Source organism: Nerophis ophidion, linkage group LG21 (assembly GCF_033978795.1).
Source record: "Nerophis ophidion isolate RoL-2023_Sa linkage group LG21, RoL_Noph_v1.0, whole genome shotgun sequence".
Classification (NCBI taxonomy): domain Eukaryota; kingdom Metazoa; phylum Chordata; class Actinopteri; order Syngnathiformes; family Syngnathidae; genus Nerophis; species Nerophis ophidion.
The window spans coordinates 23,855,559-23,883,222 of NC_084631.1; the positions used below are offsets into that span (position 1 = coordinate 23,855,559).

The 27,664-nt window shown below is 39.1% G+C and overlaps 1 protein-coding gene across 2 annotated transcripts; it reads left to right on the forward strand.

The window, feature by feature from the left end:
• The first annotated feature begins 9,995 nt into the window (after positions 1 to 9,995).
• LOC133539904 (gastrula zinc finger protein XlCGF57.1-like) lies at positions 9,996 to 27,299 on the forward strand. 2 transcript variants are annotated; one of them, XM_061882220.1, is made up of 3 exons: positions 9,999 to 11,676; positions 20,698 to 20,940; positions 24,934 to 27,299. In XM_061882220.1, the coding sequence occupies exons 1-3, from the start codon at positions 11,568 to 11,570 to the stop codon at positions 26,601 to 26,603; spliced, it is 2,022 nt and encodes a 673-aa protein (XP_061738204.1). In that variant the 5' UTR covers positions 9,999 to 11,567; the 3' UTR covers positions 26,604 to 27,299. The 2 variants fall into 2 exon arrangements, with proteins under 2 accessions (XP_061738205.1, XP_061738204.1); XM_061882221.1 differs by lacking the exon at positions 20,698 to 20,940 and having other exon boundaries at positions 9,996 to 11,676.
• Positions 27,300 to 27,664: the final 365 nt, after the last annotated feature.

Sequence of the window (27,664 nt, forward strand, 5' to 3'; positions counted from 1 at the left end):
TGCATCTGTGTTCAGAGTCCTGTTCTGGTCGTGACAACCTGCACTTCAAAGTGTGATCTGTTTTAAACTTGTTTGGTGTCACTTTCGAGTAAAATATGTGATGGACAAGAGGAGAGATCAATCAACAATCGATATTGACCAAGGTATTTGTCAATTACATTTTTATATTCACAACATTTTACTTGATTATCTGCCTAATTTAGGATGTTTTTTTTTTTGTAGGATTGTTTTACTGTGCATCATTTTAACCTGAGATTGTTCTGATTCCACTATTTTGTTATTTTTATTCAACATAAAACGTTTTACTAACCATTTTTATCTTGATCACTTGGCACTTTAAGTTACAGGGTTTGTGCAATAGTTTAACTTAATATCCTGTGCTGTAATTTTATGGCTTTCTTTTTTGCCGTGTATTCCCTTATATTTACAATGTATGCACATGGGAACATTTGTGATTGTATTTTATTTAAAACAGCAAAGTATTTTTTCAAGTTTGATCACATATTTTCATAACTTTTGGGATGATACGTGGACTTCCAACTCGTTGAATGGCACCTCTGTAATGGCCAGAGGGGGTCTGTGTTGCTCTCACTGGCACTTAGCGACTTTGAGGAAGGGGCAGGAACTCTGCCACACAAAAAACTACAAATATGCTGACTTGCTTTGCGGCACATGTCACTTCCCCTTTTCCGATTCAGTAAAATTACGATGCAAACGCCTACATGCCGCCAGAAAACTAAAAGAAAAACGCCTACGTGCAATTACTGCTATCATGGCCGAAGCTCTAAAACAACCAAATAAACGAAAAGTTTTGTCTCAGGTGACAAAAAAGAAAAAGGAAGTTACTCGAATATAAGGACAGTAAGGATTAACATTTCCCCGCCTTTCACTTGCTGGCGTGAGCTCAAAGACGAGGAATTCCAGACCGATTCTGCCTCGGCACTGTTCCTGTTAAACTAGTTCTATTACGTTCGATGCTCGAATCCAAATGCTAATGAATGGTGCAGCATGGTTGGTAGAGCGGCTGTGCCAGCAACCTGAGGGTTCCTGTTTCGATACCCTTCTTCGCCATCCTCGTCATGTCTGTTGTATCCTTGAGCAAGACACTTCCCCGTTGCTCCTGATGGGTCGTGGTTAGGGCCTTGCATGGCAGTGTGAATGTGTGTGTGGATGGGTGAAAGTAGAAATAGCGTCAAAGCGCTTTGAGTACCTTGAGGGTAGAAAAGCGCTATACAAGTATAACTCATTTACCATTTAATGTTAATTATAGCGTGGAAATGTGCGTGCTAGCAATAAATTGCCACCAGTGTGACAGTTCCACTACTACAACCTTTGAAAAAATGTTCTTTGCTTTCCGACTTGCATCCACCCCGATACCTTCTTGGTCGTCATGTTTGTAACGCAATCCAAGATCCTTTCTAGAGAGTGTCTGCTATTTAGCATCAGCCTAGCCATTAGGGACACAATATTTGGGACAAGATTACAGCGGACATCATGTCAGTGTGATGCTTTATGCGCTAGGCATCATGGGAAATGTGGTCTTCTGGTAAAACACTACCGCTTTGGTCCACTGGCGCTGCCAAAATCCAGCAACACTGAATGTTCTTAAGTGGGGCCTTAAGTCTTTTATAACAGTACTGGTTTTAATTCAGAGCTACTGTTAAATTATTACCTTTGAACTACTAAGTGCCTTGTGTTTTTTTGTTTTTTTTACACCAAACTAACGTTCAGCCTCCTCCAGTTTATTCTGGCAAGCTGTTTTATAGTTTCAGCTGCTTTTGGTACACACACCCATTTCGAACTACTACAATCAGAAGGCGTATCTAAGATGTTTCTCTTTATGCCGCTGCAGACAGATTTGTTTGTTTGGTCCAATACGGCTCTTTGAACATTTTAAGTTGCCAACCCCTGGACTCCACTAAAGCTTTTGGAAGAGTGCATTCCAAAATGATCGAATGTCTGTGAGAAATGGGAAATACCTACAAACCCCGTTTCCATATGAGTTGGGAAATTGTGTTAGATGTAAATATAAACTGAATACAATGATTTGCAAATCATTTCCAACCCATATTCAGTTGAATATGCTACAAAGACAACATATTTGATGTTCAAACTGATAAACTTTTTTTTTTTTTGCAAATAATCATTAACTTTAGAATTTGATGCCAGCAACATGTGGCAAAGAAGTTGGGAAAGGTGGCAATAAATACTGATAAAGTTGAGGAATGCTCATCAAACACTTATTTGGATCATCCCACAGGTGTGCAGGCTAATTGGGAGGAGGTGGGTGCCATGATTGGGTATAAAAACAGCTTCCCAAAAAATGCTCAGTCTTTCACATGAAAGGATGGGGCGAGGTACACCCATTTGTCCACAACTGCGTTAGCAAATCGTCAAACAGTTTAAAAACAACGTTTCTCAAAGTGCAATTGCAAGAAATTTAGGGATTTCAACATCTACGGTCGATAATACCATCAAAAGGTTCAGAGAATCTTGACAAATCACTCCACATAAGCGGCATCGCCGGAAACCAATGTTGAATGACCATGACCTTCGATCCTTCAGACGGCATTGTATCAAAAACCGACATCAATCTCTAGAGGATATCACCACATGGGCTCAGGAACACTTCAGAAAACCACTGTCACTAAATACAGTTTGTCGCTACATCTGTAAGTGCAAGTTAAAGCTCTACTATGCAAAGCGAAAGCCATTTATCAACAACATCCAGAAACGCCGCCAGCTTCTCTGGGCTCGAGATCATCTAAAATGGACTGATGCAAAGTGGAAAAGTGTTCTGTGGTGACGAGTCCACATTTCAAATTGTTTTGGGAAATATTCGACATTGTGTCATCCGGACCAAAGGGGAAGTGAACCATCCAGACTGTTATCGACACAAAGGTCAAAAGCCAGGATCTGTGATTGTATTGTAGTGCCCAAGGCATGGGAAACTTACATATCTGTGAATGTACCATTAATGCTGAAAGGTACATACAGGTTTTGGAACAACATATGCTGCCATCTAAGCGCCGTCTTTTTCATGGACGCCCCTGCTTATTTCAGCAAGACAATGCCAAGCCACATTCAGCACGTGTTACAACAGCGTGGCTTCGTAAAAAAAAGGGTGCGGGTATTTTCCCGGCCCGCCTGCAGTCCAGACCTGTCTGCCATCGAAAATGTGTGGTGCATTATGAAGCGTAACATACGACAGTGGAGATCCCAGACTGTTGAACGACTGAAGCTCTACATAAAACAAAAATGGGAAAGAATTCCACTTTCAAAGCTTCAAAAATTAGTTTCCTCACTTCCCAAACGTTTATTGAGTGTTGTTAAAAGAAAAGGTGATGAAACACAGTGGTGAACATGCCCTTTCCCAACTACTTTGTTACGTGTTGCATCCATGAAATTCTAAGTTAATTATTGTTTGCAAAAAAAAAAAAGTTTTTGAGTTTGAACATCAAATATCTTGTCTTTGTAGTGCATTCAATTGAATATGGGTTGAAAAGGATTTGCAAATCATTGTATTCCGTTTATATTTACATATTACACATTTTCCAACTCATATGGAAACGGAGTTTGTACAAACTATCACAAAGATGTATATTCGTAGTCGAAAGTTTACATACACTTTTAAAGAACATAATGGAACACAACTGTCCTCCAGGAGGGCTTGTCTTTGTCCATGTGATGTCAGATGAAACACAAATTGAGCTTTTTGGCCACAATACCCAGCAATATGTTTGGAGGAAAAAAGGTGAGGCCTTTATTCCCAGGAACACCAATCCAACTGTCAAGCATGGTGGTGGTAGTATTATGCTCTGGACCTGTTTTGCTGCCAATGGAACTGGTGCTTTACAGAGAGTAAATAGGACAATGAAAAAGGAAGATTACCACAAAATTCTTCCGGACAACCTAAAGCCATCAGCCAGACAGTCCTGACTTAAACGTGTGAACAATGCTGAAGAAACAAGTCCATGTCAGAAAACCAACAAATTTGGCTGAACTTCACCAATTTTGTCAAAAGGAGTGGTCATAAATTAAACTAGAAGCTTTCCAGAAGCTTGTGGATGGCTACCAAAAGCGCCTTATTGCAGTGAAACTTGCCAAGGGACATGTAACCCAATATTAACATTGCTGTATGTATACTTTTGACCCAGCAGATTTGCTCACATTTTCAGGAGACGCATAATAAATTCATAAAAGAACCAAACTTCTTGAATGTTTAAGTATGTGCTCCAATCACTCTATAACAAAAAATAAGAGTTGTAGAAATTATTGAAAACTCAAGACACCCAGGACACTATCTTCTTTACAAGTGGATGTAAACTTTTGACAACTGTAAAGGGAACAAACAGCAGTCATAAGAACTGATTGGGGAACGACGGAAACATTTAATAATAAAGAAAAAGTAAAAAGTCTGTTTCATTTATAAACGAAAAAATGTTCTGACAAGTCGAGTACATGGAAGATTTATCTCGAGGAGGTTCGAAGATGAACAATACACGATTTGCTGATGACACATCCTTGTTAGCACTGAACACAAGTCGCCTCCAACAATTATCAGCTGTACTGAATAATGAGGACAACATAGTTGGAATGGCAGTGAGCAAAAGTCTACCAGTTCCTCAAATAAATCTTACAGCAGACGGCAAACCTCTAGAACAAGTTTCAAATATGGTATCTTGGTCAGATGCAGTTTGAAAATGGAAGAACTGGTAATTAAATAAAATGAAAATTTGAAAGGAGGAACTTGTCATGATCCGCTATTTGGAACATGTCATGTTCTGGTTTGGGTTCGGTTTTCTGTTTTGTTATCACAGCCTGTTTGTTATTTGACGTCCTTAGTTCCTGGTGGCACTTCCTGTTTTGTTCCGTTGCCTAGATACGCTTTTAGTGTCACCTGCTTCTTGGTTTTCGTCGCGCACTTGGATCCTAATTTCTGCCTGTATTTAAGCCTGCCTCTGTTTGCCATTCGGTCTCGCAGTGTAGTTTGCTTCTCATGCAACAGGTGACATCGCTTTCCCGCATTGTGGTAAATACCCTTCGTACTCGATTAGCTTCCATGCTATTTTGTCTGTTCGTTTCCCTAGCTCACATGCTAGTGTCTTTTGTTTCTTCTAGCTCATGCTAGTTCTGATGGTTTGTTTATAGTGCCATTGTGCAAGTCTTTTTGTTCCTAGTCTGTTTTTATAGTTACAAATAAATATTTTCTTACCTTTACGCTGTGTCCATTCCGCATTGCATCATTGAGAGAAAGCAATCCACACCACGATGCCAGCAAAGCGTCACAGAACTAATATGAAAATATACAAAAATTAATAACAAATAAAAATGAAATATTGTAACAAAGAAAAGAAAGCTAAAATGCTATGTGTGGGCTACCCTACTGTATTCTTCCAAGACATAGACCTTAAAGGGGAACTGTACCTTTTTTTTTTTGGTGAAATGTGCCTATTGATCCCAAATATTATGAGAAGACAAAATGTTTTGTTTTGTTTTTTTGCATTCTAACATGTAGAAATCGGCTGGTTCTTGGTGGCTTGCAATGCAGCTAATGTTAGCAATCAATTCTACCTCTAAATCACTTCAAAAATGCATTCAAAAACCGTCAACAATACTTCATTTATGTTCTGTAACCTGTATAATAACCAAACTATAGCAACATTGTTATTGTAAGAGCAAACACTGAAAAACTGTTTTTCTAGCGTAGTAACACATTGGCGTACTTCGATATTAGCCATAAAAGCTAGCTACGGAAAGAAATAAGCCAGCTTCTACGTCAGCACGAAACGTGTTTGAGTTTATAATGCACAACACAATGTGATAGGACACAAATCTCTACTGACTGAAAAACATGAACAATCATATTACACTATCTGTAAAGTATTATCATGTACTGTAGTTGTAATAACACACATGATGTGCTGTGTGTATCATGATTGAGTGTGACTCACTTGATGGACAGGTGTGTGCTTGGTCCAGCTGACTGGGAATTTTTTTGTCCAATTTATTTGGGTAAGCTCTCCATTTATGTCAAAAAAGAATGGCTGCAAGTTTCACATTTATAGACGTCACTTTCGCCGCACTCTCCCCGTGTCCGTCTGCTCCAACATCTCAAGCTTCCTTTGTGCTCTCTTCTATAGGCAGCAGTTCCTCCTCCGTATATTCAGCTTCAAAAAGAAAAATAAGTCTCCCATGATTACAACACACTGGTGTTGTCTCCGGAAGTAGGAACACACATTTGTTTGTTAGTAATGATTAAAATACAGTAAATATTGTACATATTACATATTGTTATGAAGGTGTATGTTACTAAAATATATATATACTTGCAGTGTATGTATTGTACACATTAAATTTTGTTATGAGGGTGTCTGTTACCTAATTATATACATGTATATATATATATATATATATATATACTTGCAGTGTGTATATTGTACATATTAAATATTGTTATGAATGTGTCTGTTACCACACTATACAGTATATATACTTGCAGTGTGTGTATATAAAACATATTACATTTTGTTTAATGAAGGGGTCTGGGGCGGGCCCCGCTGTGCTCTCTGAGAGGTGGGTGGGGCGGCTCGTGGGGGTCCGGTTGCTGGTGGGGTGGGGACAGTCTTCCGGTCCGGTTGTGAGGAGTTTCTGGGCCACCCGGGGCGGGGAGGCCCGCCTTTTTTCCCGTGTGGGGTCTGGTCTCCCGTTGGCCTCATGAAGGCTGGCTGTCCCCTGCTTCTCCCGCATCTGTCTATGGCCTGCTGCTGGCCCTTCCGGGCGGCAGGGTGGGCCCGTCTCTGGGGTTCCTGTCGCTGGCCGGCCTGGCTGCGTAGGGCCGGTAATTCCTTGTTCCCTGGGTGCTGCACCTGCTGTTTTAGGTTGGGCTCTCTGGGTGGCTGTGCCCGTACTCTGGCTCCCGCACACACTGGGAGACAAATATATTCTACATACAAATACGCCTATACTGTATACTCACATACAATACACACAATTATTCAAACATATATGCATACATACGCGTACACATACTGTAGGTACCTACGCTTCCACATACATATACAAATACAGTACATACCTACACTTTTAAAGTGAATACATTCACATTCACATTCACTGTGCAAACATACATATACCGTATTTCCTTGAATTGCCGCAGGGCATATAGTATGTGCCTGCCTTGAATTACTATCGGGTCAAAGTTGCTTCCCAAAATAATTAGCGCATGCTTAGTATTATCGCCTGGTCAAACTCGTGACGTCACGAGTGACAGTTCCCCTGTCATCATTTTCAAAATGGAGTAGGCTGATTTCAATACTGGTCATTTGAAATCGCATAAAGGGAAGAGGATTAATAGCTATTCAGTAGGATTTAAGTTCCAAACTTACATCACACTCACATTTTTACTGCATGCCTTTGGTAAGTGCCGGAGTGAGAAGAGGTTTTAAAATAATTAGCGCATGCTTACTTTTACCGCATGCCTTTGGTAAGCGCAGGAGTGAGAAGAGGTTTTAAATTAATTAGCGCCCCGGCGGCAATTCAAGGAAATACGGTACACATACTGTACATATACAAGCATATACTTTATGCATTCATACAGTCACGCATATAATCACGTTTCATCAAACATATATTAATGTTGTTCCCCCTAGGGGTAAACCCAGTAACACATGGCATACTGACAAAGCTTAACCTATTTTTACTATAACAATCGTCATGGTTAATACAGTTCGCTTATCTTTCTTCCCCTCCATTCATCTGCTTTCTTTTGTATTTCAATTTATCATTACATAAATGTATTGTTTCATCATAAACAATTGTATTGTTTATGACAGAGTTGATTATTGTTATTATTCATTATCAATAGTGCTACTTCTATTGGCATTTGTTTTGCTCCATTTGTAGTGTAATAATGTTCATTGTCATTTCTGTGTTATTAAAATTTACTACACCAACTGCTTCTTCGATATCGCTTTTTGAATCATATTTGCTGTTCTGTTGTTGTTATCGTTGTGTTTGTTTTTGTTGTTTCTCTGTCTTATTCCCCTCGTGTTCCCACAACCCCCTCTCCCTGTCTTCCTTTTTTTTCTCTTTCTCCTGCTCCGGCCCAGCTGTGCCAAATAATAACATGTATTTAAAGGCCTACTGAAACCCACTACTACCAACCACGCAGTCTGATAGTTTATATATCAATGATGAAATATTAACATTGCAACACATGCCAATACGGCCGGTTTAATTTACTAAATTACAATTATAAATTTCCCGCGGAGTTTCTTGTTGAAAACGTCGCGGAATGATGACGCGTATGATGACGCGTGCGCGTGACGATTCGAGTTGGAGGGGACATATTAGCGCAGCACCACTAGCGGCTAAAATTTGTCTCTTTTCATCGCGCAGTTACACAGTATTCTGGACATCTGTGTAAATGAATCTTTTGCAATTTGTTCAATTGATAATTGAGAAGTCAAAGTAGAAAGGTGGAGATGGGAAGCTTTAGCCTTTAGCCACACAAACACACGGTGTTTCCTTGTTTAAAATTCCCGGAGGTGAAGCTTTACTATGGATCGGAGCGGTCAAGCGAACATGGATCCTGACCAAATGTCAACCGGCAGTTTTCGGTGAGAAAATTGTGGTCTTAAAGGAGACACCAGTGGAGCTTCGTCCTGCTGCAGCGCGTGACTTCCCTGAGAGACTTTGGCGTCAATACACCCGTGGCCACACCCCTCCGACTTTAGGTACTGTATAATCTCACTAAAACAATAGGCAGTAAAGGGATTTTCCAGAATTATCCTTGGAAAAGTGTCTGATAACATCTGAATCGCTCTCACTGTTATTGCCTTTTTTTTTTCTCTCTAGTCCTTCATTCTAAATTTCCTCATCCACGAATCTTTCATCCTCGCTCAAATTAATGGGGAAATTGTCGCTTTCTCGGTCCGAATAGCTCTAGCTGCTGCTGACTATGATTATAAAGGATGTGAGGAGCCCTACAACCAGTGACGTCATGCGCACATCGTCTGCTACTTCCGGTAAAGGCAAGGCTTTTTTATTAGCGACCAAAAGTTGCAAACTTTATCGTCGATGTTCTCTACTAAATCCTTTCAGCAAAAATATGGCGATAACGCGAAATGATCAAGTATGACACATAGAATGGACCTGCTATCCCCGTTTAAATAATAAAATCAAATTTCAGTAGGCCTTTAGTTTACATTTACATTAATAATTTAACAATTATTAATGTAACAATCGGGTGTAATATACATATTTAAGATGATATTTCACAATTAAAAAAAACAACCTTTATTTCAAATGTAAATAATTAGGTGTAATATAAATACTTAAGATGATATTTCACAATTTAAAAACAATTATCCTTTATTTCAAAAGTAAATAATTAGGTTTAATATGCCCGTGACCCCAAAAGGGAATAAGCGGTAGAAAATGGATGGATGGATGCCTAGTGTGTGAATGTGATCGAGTGTGACTGTTGTCTGTCTATCTGTGTTGGCCCTGCGATGAGGTGGCAACTTGTCCAGGGTGTACGCCGCCTTCCGCCCGATTGTAGCTGTGATAGGCGCCCGACCCCAAAAGGGAATAAGCGGTAGAAAATCGATGGGATGGATGGATAATGTAACAATAGGAGCTACTGTTAAGATATGCGTTCCCTAGGAATTATTGTTTGTGTTGCAACAGGGACATTATTCAGTGATGCACCGGCAAATGGAGTGGAGATTGTGATGTAGTATTGTGAACGTGTCTGCCGAAGTTGAACAATAAATCACGGCCCAGTTTGGTCTAAATAATAAATTCTGCAATATAATTCAACAATCAACGACGTTTACTCTATCAAACATCATATTTGTGTACATGTACGTAACGATTCGGAACTCGGTACTATAATGACCACAGTGACGTCTTCTCCATCAAACGCCGTCTCGTCGCAACCTAATAATCAGATCTCGCGAGAGAAACAACCAACCATCTCTTCTTATTATTTTTATTTTTCTTCTTACTGGCAGTAAAGGTTCATAGCGCCACCCACTTTACCGTAGAATGTAGTGTGGGCCATAGGGCATAACGAGGAAATCCCGTTAGGAACCTGTGGAGGGCAGCAGTGTGCCTGACATGCTCTACTAGTCTGCTGGAAATAGAAAGAAGAAGAGAAAGGAGGAAAAGGCAAAATGGCGTTCGACGGAGAACGGCTAAACGCGGGAATTAAAGTCATGTATTTTTAGTTAGTGTATATACGTAGACATGTATGCAGTCTCAAAGATTAAATATACCTAATAATTGTTTGTAGTCGGATACATTAGTCCGAGCGTACTTTGACAAGTCTCGTGCTAGCTTAGTTTGCTAGTTAGCTTAGCTTGTTAGCTGCTAACAAAGAGACGTGGAAGTTATCAACACATCGCTAAAGGCCTACTGAAATGAGATTTTCTTATTTAAACGGGGATAGCAGGTCCATTCTATGTGTCACACTTGATCATTTCGCGATATTGCCATATTTTTGCTGAAAGGATTTAGTAGAGATAATCGACGATAAAGTCCGCAACTTTTGGTCGCTAATAAAAAAGCATTGTCTTTACCGGAAGTAGCAGACGATGTGCGCGTGACGTCACGGGTTGTAGGGCTCCTCACATTCTCACATTATTTATAATGTGAGCCTCCAGCAGCAAGAGCTATTCGGGCGGAGAAAGCGACAATTTCCCCAATAATTTGAGCGAAGATGAAAGATTTGTGGATGAGGTTATTTAGAGTAAAGGACTAGAAAAAAAAAAGGTGATTGCAGTGTGAACGATTCAGATTTTTTTAGACACATTTAGTAGGATAATTCTGGGAAATCCCTTATCTGCCTATTGTGTTGCTAGTGTTTTCGTGAGTTAAATAGTACCTGATAGCCGGAGGTATGTGCCCACAGGGTGTGTTGACGCCAGAGTCTGTGATTGAAGTCACGAAGCTGCAGCAGGACAGAAGTTCCGCTGATCTCCGATAAGAGGCGACTTATTACCACAATTTTCTCACCAAAAACTGCCGGTTGACATGTAGTCGGGATCCATGTTTGCTTGACCGCTCTGATCCATAGTAAAGCTTCGCTTCCGGGAATTTTAAACAAGGAAACACTGTGTGTTTGTGTGGCTAAAGGCTAAAAGCTTCCCACCTCCATCTTTCTACTTTGACTTCTAAATTATTGATTGAACAAATTGCAAAAGATTCAGCAACACAGATGTCCAAAATACTGTGTAATTGGGCGATGAAAAGAGATGACTTTTAGCCGTAAGTGGTGCTGGGTTAATATGTCCCCTCCAACCAATAACGTCACAAACAAGCGTCATTCCGCGACATTTTCAACTGGAAACTCTGCGGGAAATTTAAAATTGTAATTTAGTCAACTAAACCGGCCGTATTGGCATGTGTTGCAATGTTAATATTTCATCACTAGTATATTAACTATGTTAAGATTTCATCATTAGTATATAAACTATCAGACTGTGTGGTCGGTAATAGTGGGTTTCAGTAGGCCTTCAAGCAGAGATCAAGTGTGAGTAAAGTGTTGTGATTGTGTGAAAATGTGCGAAAGAATGATAACAGAGTACGAAGAGGAATTGTGTCCAACAAAAGAAAAGAATGGGGTGGACGCTGTTTTCAAGAAACATCAAGTTGTTGAGCACGGAACAGGTTTGTTTACTTCTTACTCTCACATGTTTACTCATTTCATATTTACATATAAACAGTATTCTTAAATATATTGTTTTAGGAAGGAATCTTTTCTCATCTCTCTTTATCTCCCAGTGTTTTAACTCCTCAGTAAGGACATTAGCTATTGGCTGTCATTCGAGTTGGTAGAAGTTGATATTTGCCATCATTGGCTCATTTGCATAATTGATTACAATGGTGTAGGAGAGAGGAATAATGTGGTGGGAGACATGAAATACAAGTTAAAAAAAATGCACATTTTGATTAGAACTGTAAATTAATTTTCTTCTATTTATTCTTAATTTCGGTGCATTTTTCTTTGTTCGACATTATTAAAGGTTAGAGTGTACTCCTAATCGTTCTCGGGCTCTATCGCAGCTCTGTACAGTGCAAACATTTTACAGTGCGAGCATTTTAGTCACATTTGCAAGTTATGAAAAAAAAAGTACCACACATTCAAAGAAAGATTTTAACACTTAAATCGCATTTTGCTCCCAAAATTAATCCATTCTAAGTTGAGTAAAATTTTGCCCATCTGTATAGCATGTTTGAAATAAACTTTAACCTTAACCATAACCAAATGGACAAGTGATTGACGCAGAAGTGTCTCTCTATGCGCTCTGTAAAACGTGCGCTGTGTTCCCTCCTCCTGCTGCTCCATGCACAGAGGGTAGCGGTGCTCCAGTAGCTCACACACAGTCTTAATTGGGGGAACTGTTTTTTTCTCCATCCTAAAACTTGACTTCACTGCGCGTTGGTAACTAAAACGGTTAGTTAGTTTCATTTTTTTCCGAACATGCAATACAATTACAACGGAGGGAATATTGAGCAACAAATCAATGATTAACGTGTAAAACTTGTCGTCCAAACAATACCCTGTTTGTTGACAAGAACATACACTACATTGAAAGCACATTCAATCTATTTATTAAGCATAAGTAACACAAACCAGTGAAAGATTCAAAAGAGTTGCCGACAAACTGCTGGTGCTATTCTGCTACGATAATAAAAACACTCAAGCTAATGTGTGAAACACATAGCATCGATTTGCTGATGTCACTCGGCAACAGGCACCGTTTTTTAAAACACACACTGATGGTAAATAGGTTATACTTGTATAGCGCCTTTTTAACTTCAAGTTACTCAAAGCGCTTTGACACAATTTCGACATTCACCCATTCACACACACATTCTCCCATTCACACACATATTCATGTACTAATGGCGCGAGCTGCCATACTGGGCCATAATTATGACCCATCAGGAGCAAGGGTGAAGTGTCTTGCTCAAGGAAACAACAGCCGGGACTAGGATGGGGAAACTGGGTTTGAACCCAGAACCCTGAAGTTACTGGCACGGCCGCTCTACCACCCAAGCCACGCCATAACCCTTATATATTAATATTTTGTCTCTGTCTATCCGTCCATCCATTTTCTACCACTTGGCCAGTCCTCTAATATTGTGTATTGTTAAAGGTCAATTATTTTCTTGTTGCTGCTGACCTTTAAACATGTGTTCTTGAACCAGGGCATTTTGTTTCACATTTTGTTCTTTTGTGTTTTTGTTACCTGAAGAATTGAGCATAGTTTAAGGTTGTTTTAAAGAAGATTGGAGATTATATTTGTCTTTTTTATATTATTTCCAAGACTTTTTCTTTTTTATTATCTCAAAACAGCTCTTAAAGGGGAACATTATCACCAAACCTATGCAAGCAGCAATATATACCTTGATGTTGCAGAAAAAAAGACCATGTATTTTTGTAACCGATTTCCGAACTCTAAATGGGTGAATTTTGGCAAATTAAACGCCTTTCTGTTTATCGGTCTTTTAGCGATGACGTCAGAACGTGACGTCACCGAGGTAACACACCCGCCATATTCATTTTCACATTACAAACACCAGGTCTCAGCTCTGTTATTTTCCGTTTTTTCGACTATTTTTTGGAACCTTGGAGACATCATGCCTCGTCGGTGTGTTGTCGGAGGGTGTAACAACATTAACAGGGAGGGATTCAAGTTGCACCACTGGCAAGAAATCTTCCGCCAGACCCCCATTGAATGTACCAAAGTGTCTTCACATTTGACCGGCGATGCTAAGACAGACATGGCACAGAGATGTATGGATAACCTGCAGATGCATTTGCAACGATTAAGTCAACGAAATCACAAAGGTGAGTTTTGTTGATATTGTTAACTTATGTGATAATCAGACATATTTGGTCACGGCATGACTGCCAGCTAATCGATGCTAACATGCTATGCTAATCAATGCTAACATGCTATTTACGCTAGCTGTATGTACATTTGAAACTATCCATCCATCAAATTTCTACCGCTTATTCCCTTTTGGGGTCGCGGGGGGCGCTGGCGCCTATCTCAGCTACAATCTAGATACCCACATTTAATGCGAAACAAACACTTACCAATCGACAAATTTAAGTTGCTCTAGTGTCACAAGATGCGAAAGTCCTGATCGTTTGGTCTTCACATTTTACCGGTGATGCTAATAAGGCAGCCATTAAAAACAATACCTACTTTTCTTACTCATTTGCACCTGTCTTTGTGTATTTGGTATCACCATCAGTCTTGAAAATGTAAAATGAAGGCATAGCGGAGATATTTAGTTACGTCAAATGATGGCTTTGTGTTTCCCCCAGAAAATTTGAAAGGGGTGTTGCCCAGGACAGTGTACCTCGGCCTGTCGCCTACAATATTTGGTTGTTTTCTGCTATATACGATATATATCCCGATATTTTTTCCGTAAAGTAAACACAAAACAATCCCAGTTACCTGAGATATGAAGTATGTCATTAGTAAGTGAATTTTTTGACTTAGTAATTTGATGTTAGTTTGTCTAAATTGTCAGACGATCGCTTCTCTGATGTCTCCATCATGTTCAGAAGTCTCTTCTTCATCTGGACATCTTCTTCTACTGCATTCAGCAACTTCGTTTCCATTGGAAGCTTTTGTTTTAATCTGTCGTGCTTGTTTGTGGCTGTTGAGTTTTGCTTAGTGAACAAATAAATCAGTTTTATAAGGATTTTTACAAAATTACATTCAATAATCATGAATACTTTATTTAGGATAAACCCACATTAGCACAAGGGCATTGGTATGTAACCTAAGTTACATATCAAACCAATTGGTTTGATATGTCACCTTGAAGCCTCCAGACAGATTTGTAAATGACATGTCAACCTAACCAGGATTCAAACCCAGCACCCTTCAACTTCTGTCAACAGTCTTAACCACTAGGCTATCCTGGGTCTTCTGGAGATGTTTTTTTTTTTCATACACAAATAGAACAGAGGACTCCTGGCTCAGTAAAGTATGATGAGGAGAACAAAATACCATCACCCAGAGTGGGGTTTGAACCCGATACCATTCATTCCGAGTCAGCAGTCTTAACCCCTGGTCTATCAAAGATTAGATTGTGTTCCATACAAAATTGTAGTTAAGGACTCCTGGATCAGTGAAGTATGATAGAGATAGAACAATTACTGTCAAAGTCTGATTTCCACAAGAGCCAGAATAGCTCAGTGTTTAAGACTGCTGTCTCTCACACAGTACTACTGTGTTCAAATCCATAAGTAGGAAGATCTTGTATTTTTTTTTGTCTTAATCATAGTTTACTGATTACATTTGTATATGAGCGAAAAACAAAACATAATGGGACCCTGTATAGCTCAATGGTCAACACTGTTGGCTCTCGTATAGGGCTACTGAGTTCGAATCCCATACATAGGATCAGTAATTTGGTTGTATTGTGGGGTGTTTCTTCTCCCCCATACAGAGTAATGTTATGTGCTACTTGTTGTAGGACCATTTAGTTGAAAAATTAAGTAAACACTAAAGATAATAGTAATCAAAAATAAATTGTCAAATAGTCATTGATGACACCTCAGGGGTTACCTGTGTGTGTGTGTGTGTATGAATGAATGAGTGTGTGCGAGTGAGTGTAATTCCTGAGGTGGGTGGGAATAAGAGTATAAAGTTAATAAAGAGCGTTGACCAATGACCTCTCCTGGGTACACTTAAAATAAAATAGGTAAATTGTAATTGGAGTAAAAAAAAAAAAATGTTAATTATATCATTATTTTTACATTACATGGGAGAAATGACACAGTCACAATATATGTCACCTTGAAGCCTCCAGAAAGTTTTGTAAATTACATGTCAACCCAACCAGGATTCGAACCCAGCACCCTTAAACCTCTGTCGACAGTCTTAACCACTGGGCTGTTCTGAGTCTTGTGTATATATATATTTTTTCATACACAAATATAATCGAGGACTCCTGGCTCAGTAAAGTATGATGAGTAGAACAAAATACCATCAACCGAATGGGGTTTGAACACAGTACCGTTCGTTCCGAGTCAGCAGTCTTAACCCCTGGTCTATCCTGGGTGTTGCGAAAATTAGATTGTGTTCCATACACAAATGTAATCGAGGACTCCTGGCTCAGTGAAGTATGATAGAGATAGAACAATTACTGTCAAAGTCTGATTTCTACAAGAGCCAGAATAGCTCAGTGGTTAAGACTGCTGTCTCTCACACAGTACTACTGGGTTCAAATCCTTAAGTAGGAAGATCTTGTTTTTTGTTTTGCCTTAATCATAGTTTACTGATTAAATTTGTATATGAGCGAAAAACAAATTGTCATGGGACCCAGGATAGCTCAATGGTCAGCACTGTGGGCTCAAGTACAGGGGTACTGAGTTCAAATCCCATACATGGAATCAGTAATTTGGTTGTATGGTGGAGTGTTTCTTCTCCCCCACACAGAGTAATGTTATGTGCTAGTTGTTGTAAGACCATTTAGTTGAAAAATTAAGTAAACACTAAAGAAAATAAAAAATAAATTGTCAAATAGTCAATGATGACACCTCAGGGGTTACCTGTGTGTGTGTGTGTGCGTATGAATGAATGAGTGTGTGCGAGTGAGTGTAATTCCTGAGGTGGGTGGGAATAAGAGTGTAAAGTTAATAAAGAGCGTTGACCAATGACCTCTCCTGGGTACAGTTAAAATAAGATAGGTAAATTGTAATTGGATTGAAAAAAAAAAGTTAATTATATAATTATTTTAACATTACATGGGAGAGGTGACACAGTCATAATATATGTCACCTTGAAGCCTTCAGACAGTTTAGTAAATTACATGTCAACCCAACCAGGAGTCGAGCCCAGCACCATTCAACCTCTGTCAACAGTCTTAACCACTAGGCTATCATGGATCTTGTAGATTCTTATTTTTTCACACACATATATAATCGAGGACTCCTGGCTCAGTAAAGTATGATGAGTTGAACAAAATACCATCAACCAGAGTGGGGTTTGAACACAGTACCGTTTATTGCAAGTCAGCAGTCTTAACCCCTGGTCTATCCTGGGTCTTGCGAAGATTAGATTTGGTTCCATACACAAATGTAATCGAGGACTCCTGTCTCAGTGAAGTATGATAGAGATAGAACAATTGCTGTCAAAGTCTTGCTTCAATAAGAGCCAGAATAGCTCAATGGTTAAGACTGCTGTCCCTCACGCAGTACTACTGTGTTCAAATCCATAAGTAGGAAGGTCTCTGTTCGTGTTTTTCCTCGATCATAGTTAATGGGTTGTACTTGTATAGCGCTTTTCTACCTTCAAGGTACTCAAAGCGCTTTGACACTACTTCCACATTTACCCATTCACACACACATTCACACACTGATGGAGGAAGCTGCCATGCAAGGCGTCAACCGGCACCCATCAGGAGCAAGGGTGAAGTGTCTTGCTCAGGACACAACGGACGTGACGAGGTTGGTACTAGGTGGGATTTGAACCAGGGACCCTCGGGTTGCGCTCGGACACTCTCCCACTGCGCCACGCTGTCCCACTGATTACATTTGTATATGAGCGAAAAACCAAACTTAATGGGACCCAGGATAGCTCAATGGTCAACACTGTGGGCTCTAGTACAGGGATACCTAATTCAAATCCCTTACATGCAATCAGTAATTTGGCTGTATGGCGTCAAGACGACATACATTGTGGGGTGTTTCTCATGCAGTACTATTCTGTTCAAATCCATGAATTGGAAGATCTTGTTTTTTGTTTTGCCTCAATCATACTTCACTAATTACATTTATATATGAGCGAAAACCAAACTTTAATAGGACCCTGGATAGCTCAATGGTCAACGTTTGTGGGCTCCTAATACAGGGGTACTGAGTTTAAACTCCATACGCGGAATCAGTAATTAGGCTGTATGGCGTCAAAATGACGTACATTGTGGGGTGTCACTTCTCCCCCACACAGAGTAATGTCGTGTGCTAGTTGTTTAATATATAGTTGAAAAATTAAGTCAACATTAAAGATAATAATAATCAAAAATAAATTGTCAAATAGTCAATGATGACACCTCAGGGGTAACTTTTGTGTGTGTGTGTGTGTGTGTGTATGTGTGTGTGTGTGTGTGTGTGTGTGTGTGTGTGTGTGCGAGTTAGTGTAATTTCTGAGGTGGGTGGGAATAGGAGTATTAAGGTAATAATAAAGAGCATTGACCAATGAACTCTCCTTGGTGCAATTAAAAGAAAATAGGTTAATTGTAATTGCATAAAAAATGTTGTATTAAATAATTATTTTTACATTATACAGTATGTCACCTTGAAGCCTACAGCTGGTTTTGTAAATTACATATCAACCCGACAGGGATTCAAACACAGCACCCTTCAACCTGAGTCAACAGTCCTAACCTCTGGTTTATCCTGGGTCTTGTGAGGAAAAGATTGTGTTCCATACACAAATGTAATTGAGGACTCCTGGCTCAGTATAGTATGATGAGGTGTAACAAAATGCTGTCAATTAGAGTGGGGTTTGAACCCAGTACCTCTCAATCAAAGTCAGCAGTCTTAACCCCGTCTGTCTGGGACAGGCGAACGGACAGGGAAGGTGCTGGGTGGGTGTAAGGAACAGTGTAATTTGGCCTGTCGCCACCATCACGTCTCCATCTCATCGCTGCCTGTGGGGGCAATAGACTACAGACTGTGGTGAAGTAGGCCGGCTTCGTCGCAAGTTGTGGTTGTGTTTTCTGCTCCGTATGCTGAATGGCAATATACGATATATATCTCAATATTTTTTCTGTAAAGTAAAAACAAAACACAAAACAGTCCTAATTACCTGAGATACTAATAAGTATGTCATTATTTTGACTTAGTAAATATTGACTTACTAACACAAAATAATAGGGGTGTAACGGTACGTGTATTTGTATTGAACCGTTTCGGTACGGGGGTTTCGGTTCGGTTCGGAGGTGTACCGAACGACACGGACATATTAAGTAGCGCACCGCACGTTGTGTAAACAATGCACACCGAGGCACCATGAATTGATTTATGCGGACCCCGACTTAAACAAGTTCAAAAACTTATTCGGGTGTTACCATTTAGTGGTCAATTGTACGGAATATGGACTGTACTGTGCAATCTACTAATAAAAGTTTAAATCAATCAAAATAACAACAACACACGGCATGCAAGCAACGACTGGGCTATGATAGACTGACCTCACCTCCTCTTTTCACGGGATATGTCCTCTCTGCAGAGCTGTCCAGGTGGTTTCTTAAATGCCTCGAATGTCCTGCATTTTAAGTTAGGTTTGCGTGTATTTTCAATGTACGTTCAGGGTTAAGAAGGGGTTGAAAACAAAAAAAAAAATGCTGCACTTAGCAGCATTCGTGAGGGAGGGGCAGAGGCAGAGAGTGAGAGAGTTTTGATAAACGTGCATGGGTCACCAGGCTCTGCTTTTTACCGATAGATTTATCAGATTTAATTTTTTATAGCAGGGGTGTCAAAAGTGTGCCCCGGAGGCCATTTGCAGCCCACTGCTAATGTTTTAAAGGCCCACGGCTCATTCTAAAAATACTATTAAAACATAAACAAAAGTGAAATAAAAAAGCTTAAAGGCAAAATGTAATTTAGAAAAAGTTGCAATGTTGACTAATAAAACAAAGCTGTTTTTTTTCTTTCAAACTGTCATTGATCAAAACATAATATTGAATCAAAATCAATGTTATTATGAATTATTGACCTATCCAAGTTTCCGATTACTTCACATCAAATATTCCACTAAGACAAATATTTTTGGTGTAAGATTTAGCAAATTTGTTAAATAAATAATCAAATAATTTATATTTTGTTGTTTTCGTACTGTACCGAAAATGAACCAAACCGTGACCTCTGAATCGAGGTACGTACCGAACCGAAATTTTTGTGTACCGTTGCACCCATACAAAATAATGACTAAGTCAAATTAATGACGTACTGTAAATAAGAATTTTAAATAAGCGTTTGAAAAATGAGTTAAAAGTGGGGCCACATGCTGACATAAGCTCAACTCATCCTGCTTAATTTATTACAGCATTTGGGAAGCCAGTAGCCAATCAGATGGTTCTGTGGGTGGGACAATGCTGGGTGCTGCAGAAACATACTGACAGAGGCAGAGGCAGTACAAAGCGTGGCAGCTTGTTAAGACTTTAGTTTAGCACCAAATGATAATATAAATACATTTAATAAAGTCAAATGCAAATAAGGCAACAGGAGAAGTATCCTACACTTCTCTTTTGTAAAGTAAATCTGAGCAGCTGATATGGGCATCTACATCAACTATATGATTTGCCTGAGAAGCAAGACAGGACCAAAAAATAAAAAATAGAATGAAATAAAAAATAATAATAAATTAAGGAAAAACACTTTAGTTCAGGCGGTGGCTCTTTGTTGTTAAGGCCCCTTAACAACAAAGCGCTGCGGGAAACCCTGATTTACATCACACTCTGTACACCAAGGTAGAAACAGCGGCAGCTTTGCACAGACTCATTTTAGTGGCTGGGACAAAAGGAAGAATTCCCTGTTTTTTTTCTAGTTTTTTTACCTACACTTTTAACACAACCCACAAAAAAACAAATAATCTCAGTGTTAACAGTGTCAATCAAATCTTTTTGTATTCACTCATAATCTTATTTACCCAACAGACGTCCAGCAGCCCCCCCACATTAAAGAGGAAGATCTACTTCCCCCTATTTTAAAAGAGGAGGATGCAGAGCCATCCCACATTAAAGAGGAAGAGGAGGAAGTGTGGATCACTCAGGAGGAAGTGTGTCTCCTTGAGCAGCAGGGGGCTGATCTCTCCAAGTTTCCACTGACTGTTGTCTCTATGAAGACAGAAGACCATGAAGACAAACCACTTGAGTTCCCAAAGCTTCATCACAGTCCAAGTAAGAACAACATCCAAACATCAGTTTATTCTTAGGGCATTCAATCCATCACAACAGGACTGCTCAGTTTGTCTTAGAAGACGTTTGGCCTCTCATCCAAGTAGGCTTCATCACTTCGTTCTCACAGAATTAAAGTCTTAAATCTAATCATTTAAATTTAAGACCTTGGAATGTCTTAAGTTCTATCACAATCTCGTAAGAAATCTTAAAGGGGAACATTATCACCAGACCTATGTAATAGACAATATATACCTTGATGTTGCAGAAAAAAGACCATATGTTTTTTTAACCGATTTCCGAACTCTAAAAGGGTGAATTTGGCGATCTAAACGCCTTTCAATTGTTCGCTTTCGAAGCGATGACCTTTCACCCGTGACGTCACAATGGGAAGCAATCCACCATTTTCTCAAACACATTACACACACAAGTCAAATTAGGTCTGTTATTTTCCGTTTTTTCGACTGTTTACGGTACCTTGGAGACATCATGCCTCGTCGGTGTGTTGACGGAGGGTGTAACAACACGATCAGGGACGGATTCAAGTTGATTTACGTGGAGTGAGCATCGATTAGCACAGCATGCTAATCGATGCTAACATGCTATTTAGGCTATCTGTATGTACATATTGCATCGTTATGCCTCATTTGTAGCTATATTTGCATCCAGCCTTTCCCTCGACCCACATTTAATGCCAAACAAACACATACCAATCAACGGATTTGAGTTGGATCAGTGTCAAAAGATGCGAAAGTCCCTCGTTTGGTCTGCACATTTTACCGGCGATGCTACGACAGACATGGCACAGAGATGGCAAGAATGTGTGGATATCCTGCGACACTCAAAGCAGATGCATTTCCAACGATAAAGTCAACGAAATCACAAAGGTGAGTTTTGTTGATGTTATTGACTTATGTGCTAATCAGACATATTTGGTCACGGCATGACTGCCAGCTAATCGATGCTAACATGCTATTTAGGCTAGCTGCATGTACATTTGTAGCTATATTTGCATCCAGCCTTTCCCTCCACCCACATTTAATGCCAAACAAACACTTACCAATCGACGGATTTAAGTTGCTCCAGTAGTCTGGTCAAAAGATGCAATCTTTGATTAGAAGGCGATCGCCGAATAGCTTCAATAGCTATTCGCTCAATAGCTTCAGTTTCTTCTTCAATTTCGTTTTTGCTGTCTGCCTTTACACTCCAACCATCCGTTTCAATACATGCGTAATATGTTGAATTACTTAAGCCGCTGAAATCCGTGTCTGAGTCCAAGCTAATGTCGCTATATCTTGCTGGGCTATCCGCCATGTTTGTTTCTGTTGTCATCACTATGTGACGTCACAGGTAAATGGACAGCGGATTTACAGATAGCGAAAATCAGGCACTTTAAAGCCTTTTTTCGGGATATTCCATGATGGGTAAAATTTTGAAAAAAACTTAGAAAAATTAAATAAGCCACTAGGAACTGATTTTTATTGGTTTTAACCCTTTTGAAATTGTGATAATGTTCCCCTTTAAGTTTGTCATTGAAATGTCCCAAAAAATATATTATTTATTATAAATACATCAAAATAAATATCTGTATAGCCCGGTCAGAATTTCTGGAGCAGGACGAGTATGATGTGCTGTGTATGTTACAGCAGAGTTTAGTTAGCAGCGCATATTAGGAAAGCCACAGCAAAGCAGTTATCCGTATAAGATGACACGTCGAGGAAGAAGAAGAGAACCATCCGGATTGTTTTTGGCGCAAAGCTCAAGCCAAGGCATGGGTAACTTACACATCTGTGTAGGCACCATTAATGCTGAAAGGTACACACAGGTTTTGGAGCAACATATGTTGCCATCCAAGCAACGTTATCATGGACGCCCCTGCTTATTTCAGCAAGACAATGCCAAGCCACGTGTTGCAAGTTCATCGTATAAAGAGTGCGGGCACTAGACTGTGGCGCAATATGAAGCCTAAAACACCACAACGGAGACCCTGGACTGTTGAACAACTTAAATTGTACATCAAGCAAGAATGGGAAAGAATTCCACCTGAAAAGCTTAAAAAAATGTCTCCTCAGTTCTCAAGCGTTTACTGAGTGCTGCTAAAAGGAAAGGCCATGTAACACAATGGTAAAAATGCCCCTCTGCCCACTTTTTTGCTATGTGTTCCTTCCATTATATTCTAAGAAATTATTATTTTTAAAAAATATACATGTTTCTCAGCTCGAACATTAAATATCTTGTCTTTGCAGTCTATTCAATTGAATATAGGTTGAAAAGGATTTGCAAATCATTGTCTTCTGTTTTTATATACGAATTACACAAAGTGTCAACTTCACTGGTTTTGGGTTCTGTACTTTGGATCCACACTCACATATGTAGTATCGCCCAAAACTGTTGTAAAATATCCAAACTACAGAAGAATAAGTAATTCTCACCTTTAAACAGAAGTGTAAATTGAACATGTTAAAACACAAAGTAAGATGATACAGTAATAACAGTAAATAATAAGTAGATTAATACAAGTTTTGATTAAATAATACAACTGTAAATGGTGTAATATGTTACTGCAAATGTCAGCAACTAAGTTAGGAGCCTTTTTAACCTGTTTTAAAATGGTTCTAATATTGATTCTTTGTTGGATCCGTTCCTGTCTCTGCATCAACTCCATCGAGCTGTGCTCTGCAAGTTTGCCTTATAAACATAGGTATCGATCCAACAACGTTGTAAAAGGCAATGTATCGATTTTATGGATACAAGAAAAAGAAAAACGTTGGAATTAAGAATGATAGGCTTTGTATGAAGTTAAGCACTTTTAATGATAAGGACATTAAACGTCACTAAAGTCAGTCTGCCCGTCTGTGGTGTCATCATATTTTTCTAAATAAACTTATATTGTACCTAAATTGCATCAGCAGCATCAAATTATGATTCAAATTGAATCGTTAAAATTAATCGTTACACCCTATAGTGGGGGTCTGCAACCCAACATGTTGAAAGAGCCATTTTGGGCCAAAAATACAAAAAAAAAATCTTTCTGGAGATGCAAAAAGTTAAAAGCCTTATGTAAGTGTTACATTGAAGGCAATACACATTAAGTATGTGTTTTACATACACACATTAAGTAAGTGGAAATTACTGGCTTAAATGTGCCAAAGGTATATATGTGTGTGTCCAAGTTAAAGGAAAGGAAAGGCTGTCTTCTTCTAAAGGATTTAATACAATCTTTGCAAGCTGGGTAACATTTGCTGTGGTCTGGAACAACATGGTAATCTTTGCTGTGGTCTGGAATAACATGGCACACAAACAGGAATGCAGCCAATATTACATACAGATAATGTGTCATGAGACATGCAAAAATAAATTAAATACACAGAGGACATAGGTAAAGGACATTAAATTAGCTCAAATAGACCTTCAAACAAGGCATAATAAAGTTAAAGTTAAAGTACCAATGATTGTCACACACACACTAGGTGTGGCGAAATTATTTTCTGCATCTGACCTTTGATAACCCCCTGGGAGGTGAGGGGAGCTGTGGGAAGCAGCGGTGCCGCGCCCGGGAATCATTTGTGGTGATTTAACCCCCAATTCCAACCCTTGATACTGAATGCCAAGCAGGGAAGTAAAGGGTCCCATTTTTATAGTCTTTGGTATGACTCGTAATGATGCAATCTGTACACAAAGCTAGCTTAAACAGCATGTTAGCATGGAATATTAGCACTCCACGCAAGTCAGTAACATCAACAAGGCTCACCTTTGTGCATTCATGCACAGCATAAAACGTTTGGTGGACAAAATGAGACAAAGAAGGAGTGCCATATAACAACGGAGAATGTTGTACACGTAAACCGCCTGTGTGTTTGCCCCCCATGGAAATTTCAGGCCAGGGCATACAATAACTTTGTTTTCTTTGGTACATGTGTATATACTGAATGCCTCATGTGACTGAGCAAAGCTGGACTTTTCTAAAGCACGCGTTTGTCTTCTTGTGTCCTGCAGATGTCTATGAAGATCATCTTCTCCCTGAGCACCAGGAGTGGAGCTTCAGGATGGAGCAGGAGGAGCTACAGACCTCCCACATTAAGGAGGAAGACGAAGCGTCACAGACTCCTCTCGTTAAAAACGAAGAGGAAGATCTACGGACCCCCTTCATCAAAGATGAAGAGGAGGAAATCAGCATCAATCAGAAGGGAGAGCATCTTGAATGGTTGGAGGAGTTCCCAGTGATTGGTGTGATCGTGAAGAGTGAAGATTATGAGGTAAAAGTTGAAAGTGAGGAGAAGAGAGTGGTGGAGCCACCAAGCAGCAGCTCAACTCAACACATGACAACAGAAGTTGATGGAGACCACACTGAGGATAAAGACTCTAAAGATGATAAGACATATCACACTGACAACACACGCTTTAAATGTTCTGACTGTGACAAAACTTTTAAACTCCCTAGTGGTCTTAAAAGACACATGAGAATACACACTGGAGAAAAACCCTTTTCCTGCTCAGAATGTGGTAAAAGTTTTTTACGAAAATATGTGTTGAATGAACACATGCTAAGACACTCTGGAGAAAAGCCTTTTTCTTGTTCAATCTGCGGTAAAGATTTTATACAAAGTCACTATTTGAAAGTACACATGAGATTACACACCGGAGAAAAACCAAACACCTGTTCAATCTGTGGTAAAGGTTTTGTAAGACGTTCCAATTTGAAAGCACACATGAGAACACACACTAGAGAAAAACCCTTTTCCTGCTCGTTATGTGGTAAAGGTTTCGCTCAAATAAATTTGTTGAAAGAACACATGCAAATACACACTGGAGAAAAACGTTTTTCCTGCTCAGCATGTGGTAAAGGTTTTGCACGGACACTTTTGTTGAAAGAACATATGAGAATACACACCGGAGAAAAAACATTTTCCTGCACAGTATGTGTTAAAAGCTTTGCCCGAAAGATATTGTTGAAGGAACACTTCAGAACACACACTGGAGAAAAACCTTTTTCCTGCTCGGTATGTGATAAAGGTTTTGCTCACAAAAGTTTGTTGAAAGAACACATGCAAATACACACTGGAGAAAGACCTTTTTCCTGCTCAGTTTGTGGTAAAGGTTTTTCACGGAAACATTTGTTGGAAGAACACATAAGAATACACACAGGAGAAAAACCTTTTTCTTGCTCAGTATGTGGAAAAGGCTTTGCCGGTAAGAAATTGTTGAAGGAACACTTGAAAACACACACTGGAGAAAAACCTTTTTCCTGCTCAGCATGTGGTAAAGGTTTTGCACGGACACATATGTTGAAAGAACACATGAGAATACACACGGGAGAAAAACCTTTTTCCTGCTCAGCATGTGGTAAAGGTTTTGCACGGAACCATTTGTTGACAGAACACATGAGAATACACACAGGAGAAAAACCTTTTTCCTGCTCAGTATGCGGTAAAAGCTTTGCCCGAAAGAAATTGTTAAAGGAACACATGAGAACACACACTGGAGAAAACCCTTTTTCCTGTTCAATCTGTGGTAAACGTTTTGCTCGCTCAACTATGTTGAAAGCACACATGAGAACACACACAGGTGAGAAAGTGTTGAGTTGCAGTGTGTGCGGTGAAAGATTCTCTTATAAGTACCAGTGTAAGAAACACACGTGTGCTGGTGAGAACAGCAGCAGCAAATGAAGTCAAAACTTTGTCAACTTTGACTTTCGAACATCAGTACATTTAACATGTGTGACATCATTGTTGTGTAACACCATCCATGCATTCATTTTCTACTGCTTTTCCCTTTCAAACTTGTTAATATGCTTCTACCATTTATAACTAGATAATTCAGATTATGGCTTTTTACAGTCAAGTACATGGATTGATATATAACATTGAACAGAGCAATTTAACTGTAAAGGTGACAGTAAACTTGCACAAAACATGTGACATACTTTAATCATAGTATGTGTATATATATTTTAATCATTCACTTTTATATTTACAAGAGTTTTGTATATGTATTTGAAATAATGTAGTGTTACTTTTTTATTTATTTATAACTGTAAATGATTCCATAGATAAACTCCTTTATTTCCATCTATCCATTTTCTACCGTGTGTCCTTTTCGGGATCGCGGGCGGTGCTGGAGCCTATCTCAGCTCCTTTATTTGAAAAAACATATGTGTTTTACATTTTTAATTGTATTATTGAGTGAAAATGACTGCATTTTATTTCCATGGGGAACTCCGAAATCACAGGATGCCGATGATGCACATTCCATTTTGTTGTTTATCCTCAAAATGAAAATGATATAAAAAATCGGATTTACATATTGCATTTCTATTGTTTCATCAATGCAACGAGATATAATAAATTACTATTGTAAAGGAAGTTAAACTATCTTATTTTATTTATTCAGTTTTTAAATGTACATTAGTGCCATCAAGTGGTTCAGTGTGGTTCTGAGACATAGACCTTAAAGAGGAACTACCCTTTTTTGGGGGGAAATTTGCCTATTGCTCACAAATATTATGAGAGATAAGAAGTCAAAATGTTTGTTTTGTTTTGTTTTTTAGCATTCTAACATGAAGAAATCAGCTGGTTCTTGGTAGCGAGCAATGCAGCTAATATTAGCAATCAATTTTACCTCTAAATCACTTTGAAAATGCATTCAAAACCGTCAACAATACTTCATTTACGTTCTGTAACCTGTATAATAACCAAACTATAGCAACATTATTATTGTAAGAGCAAAC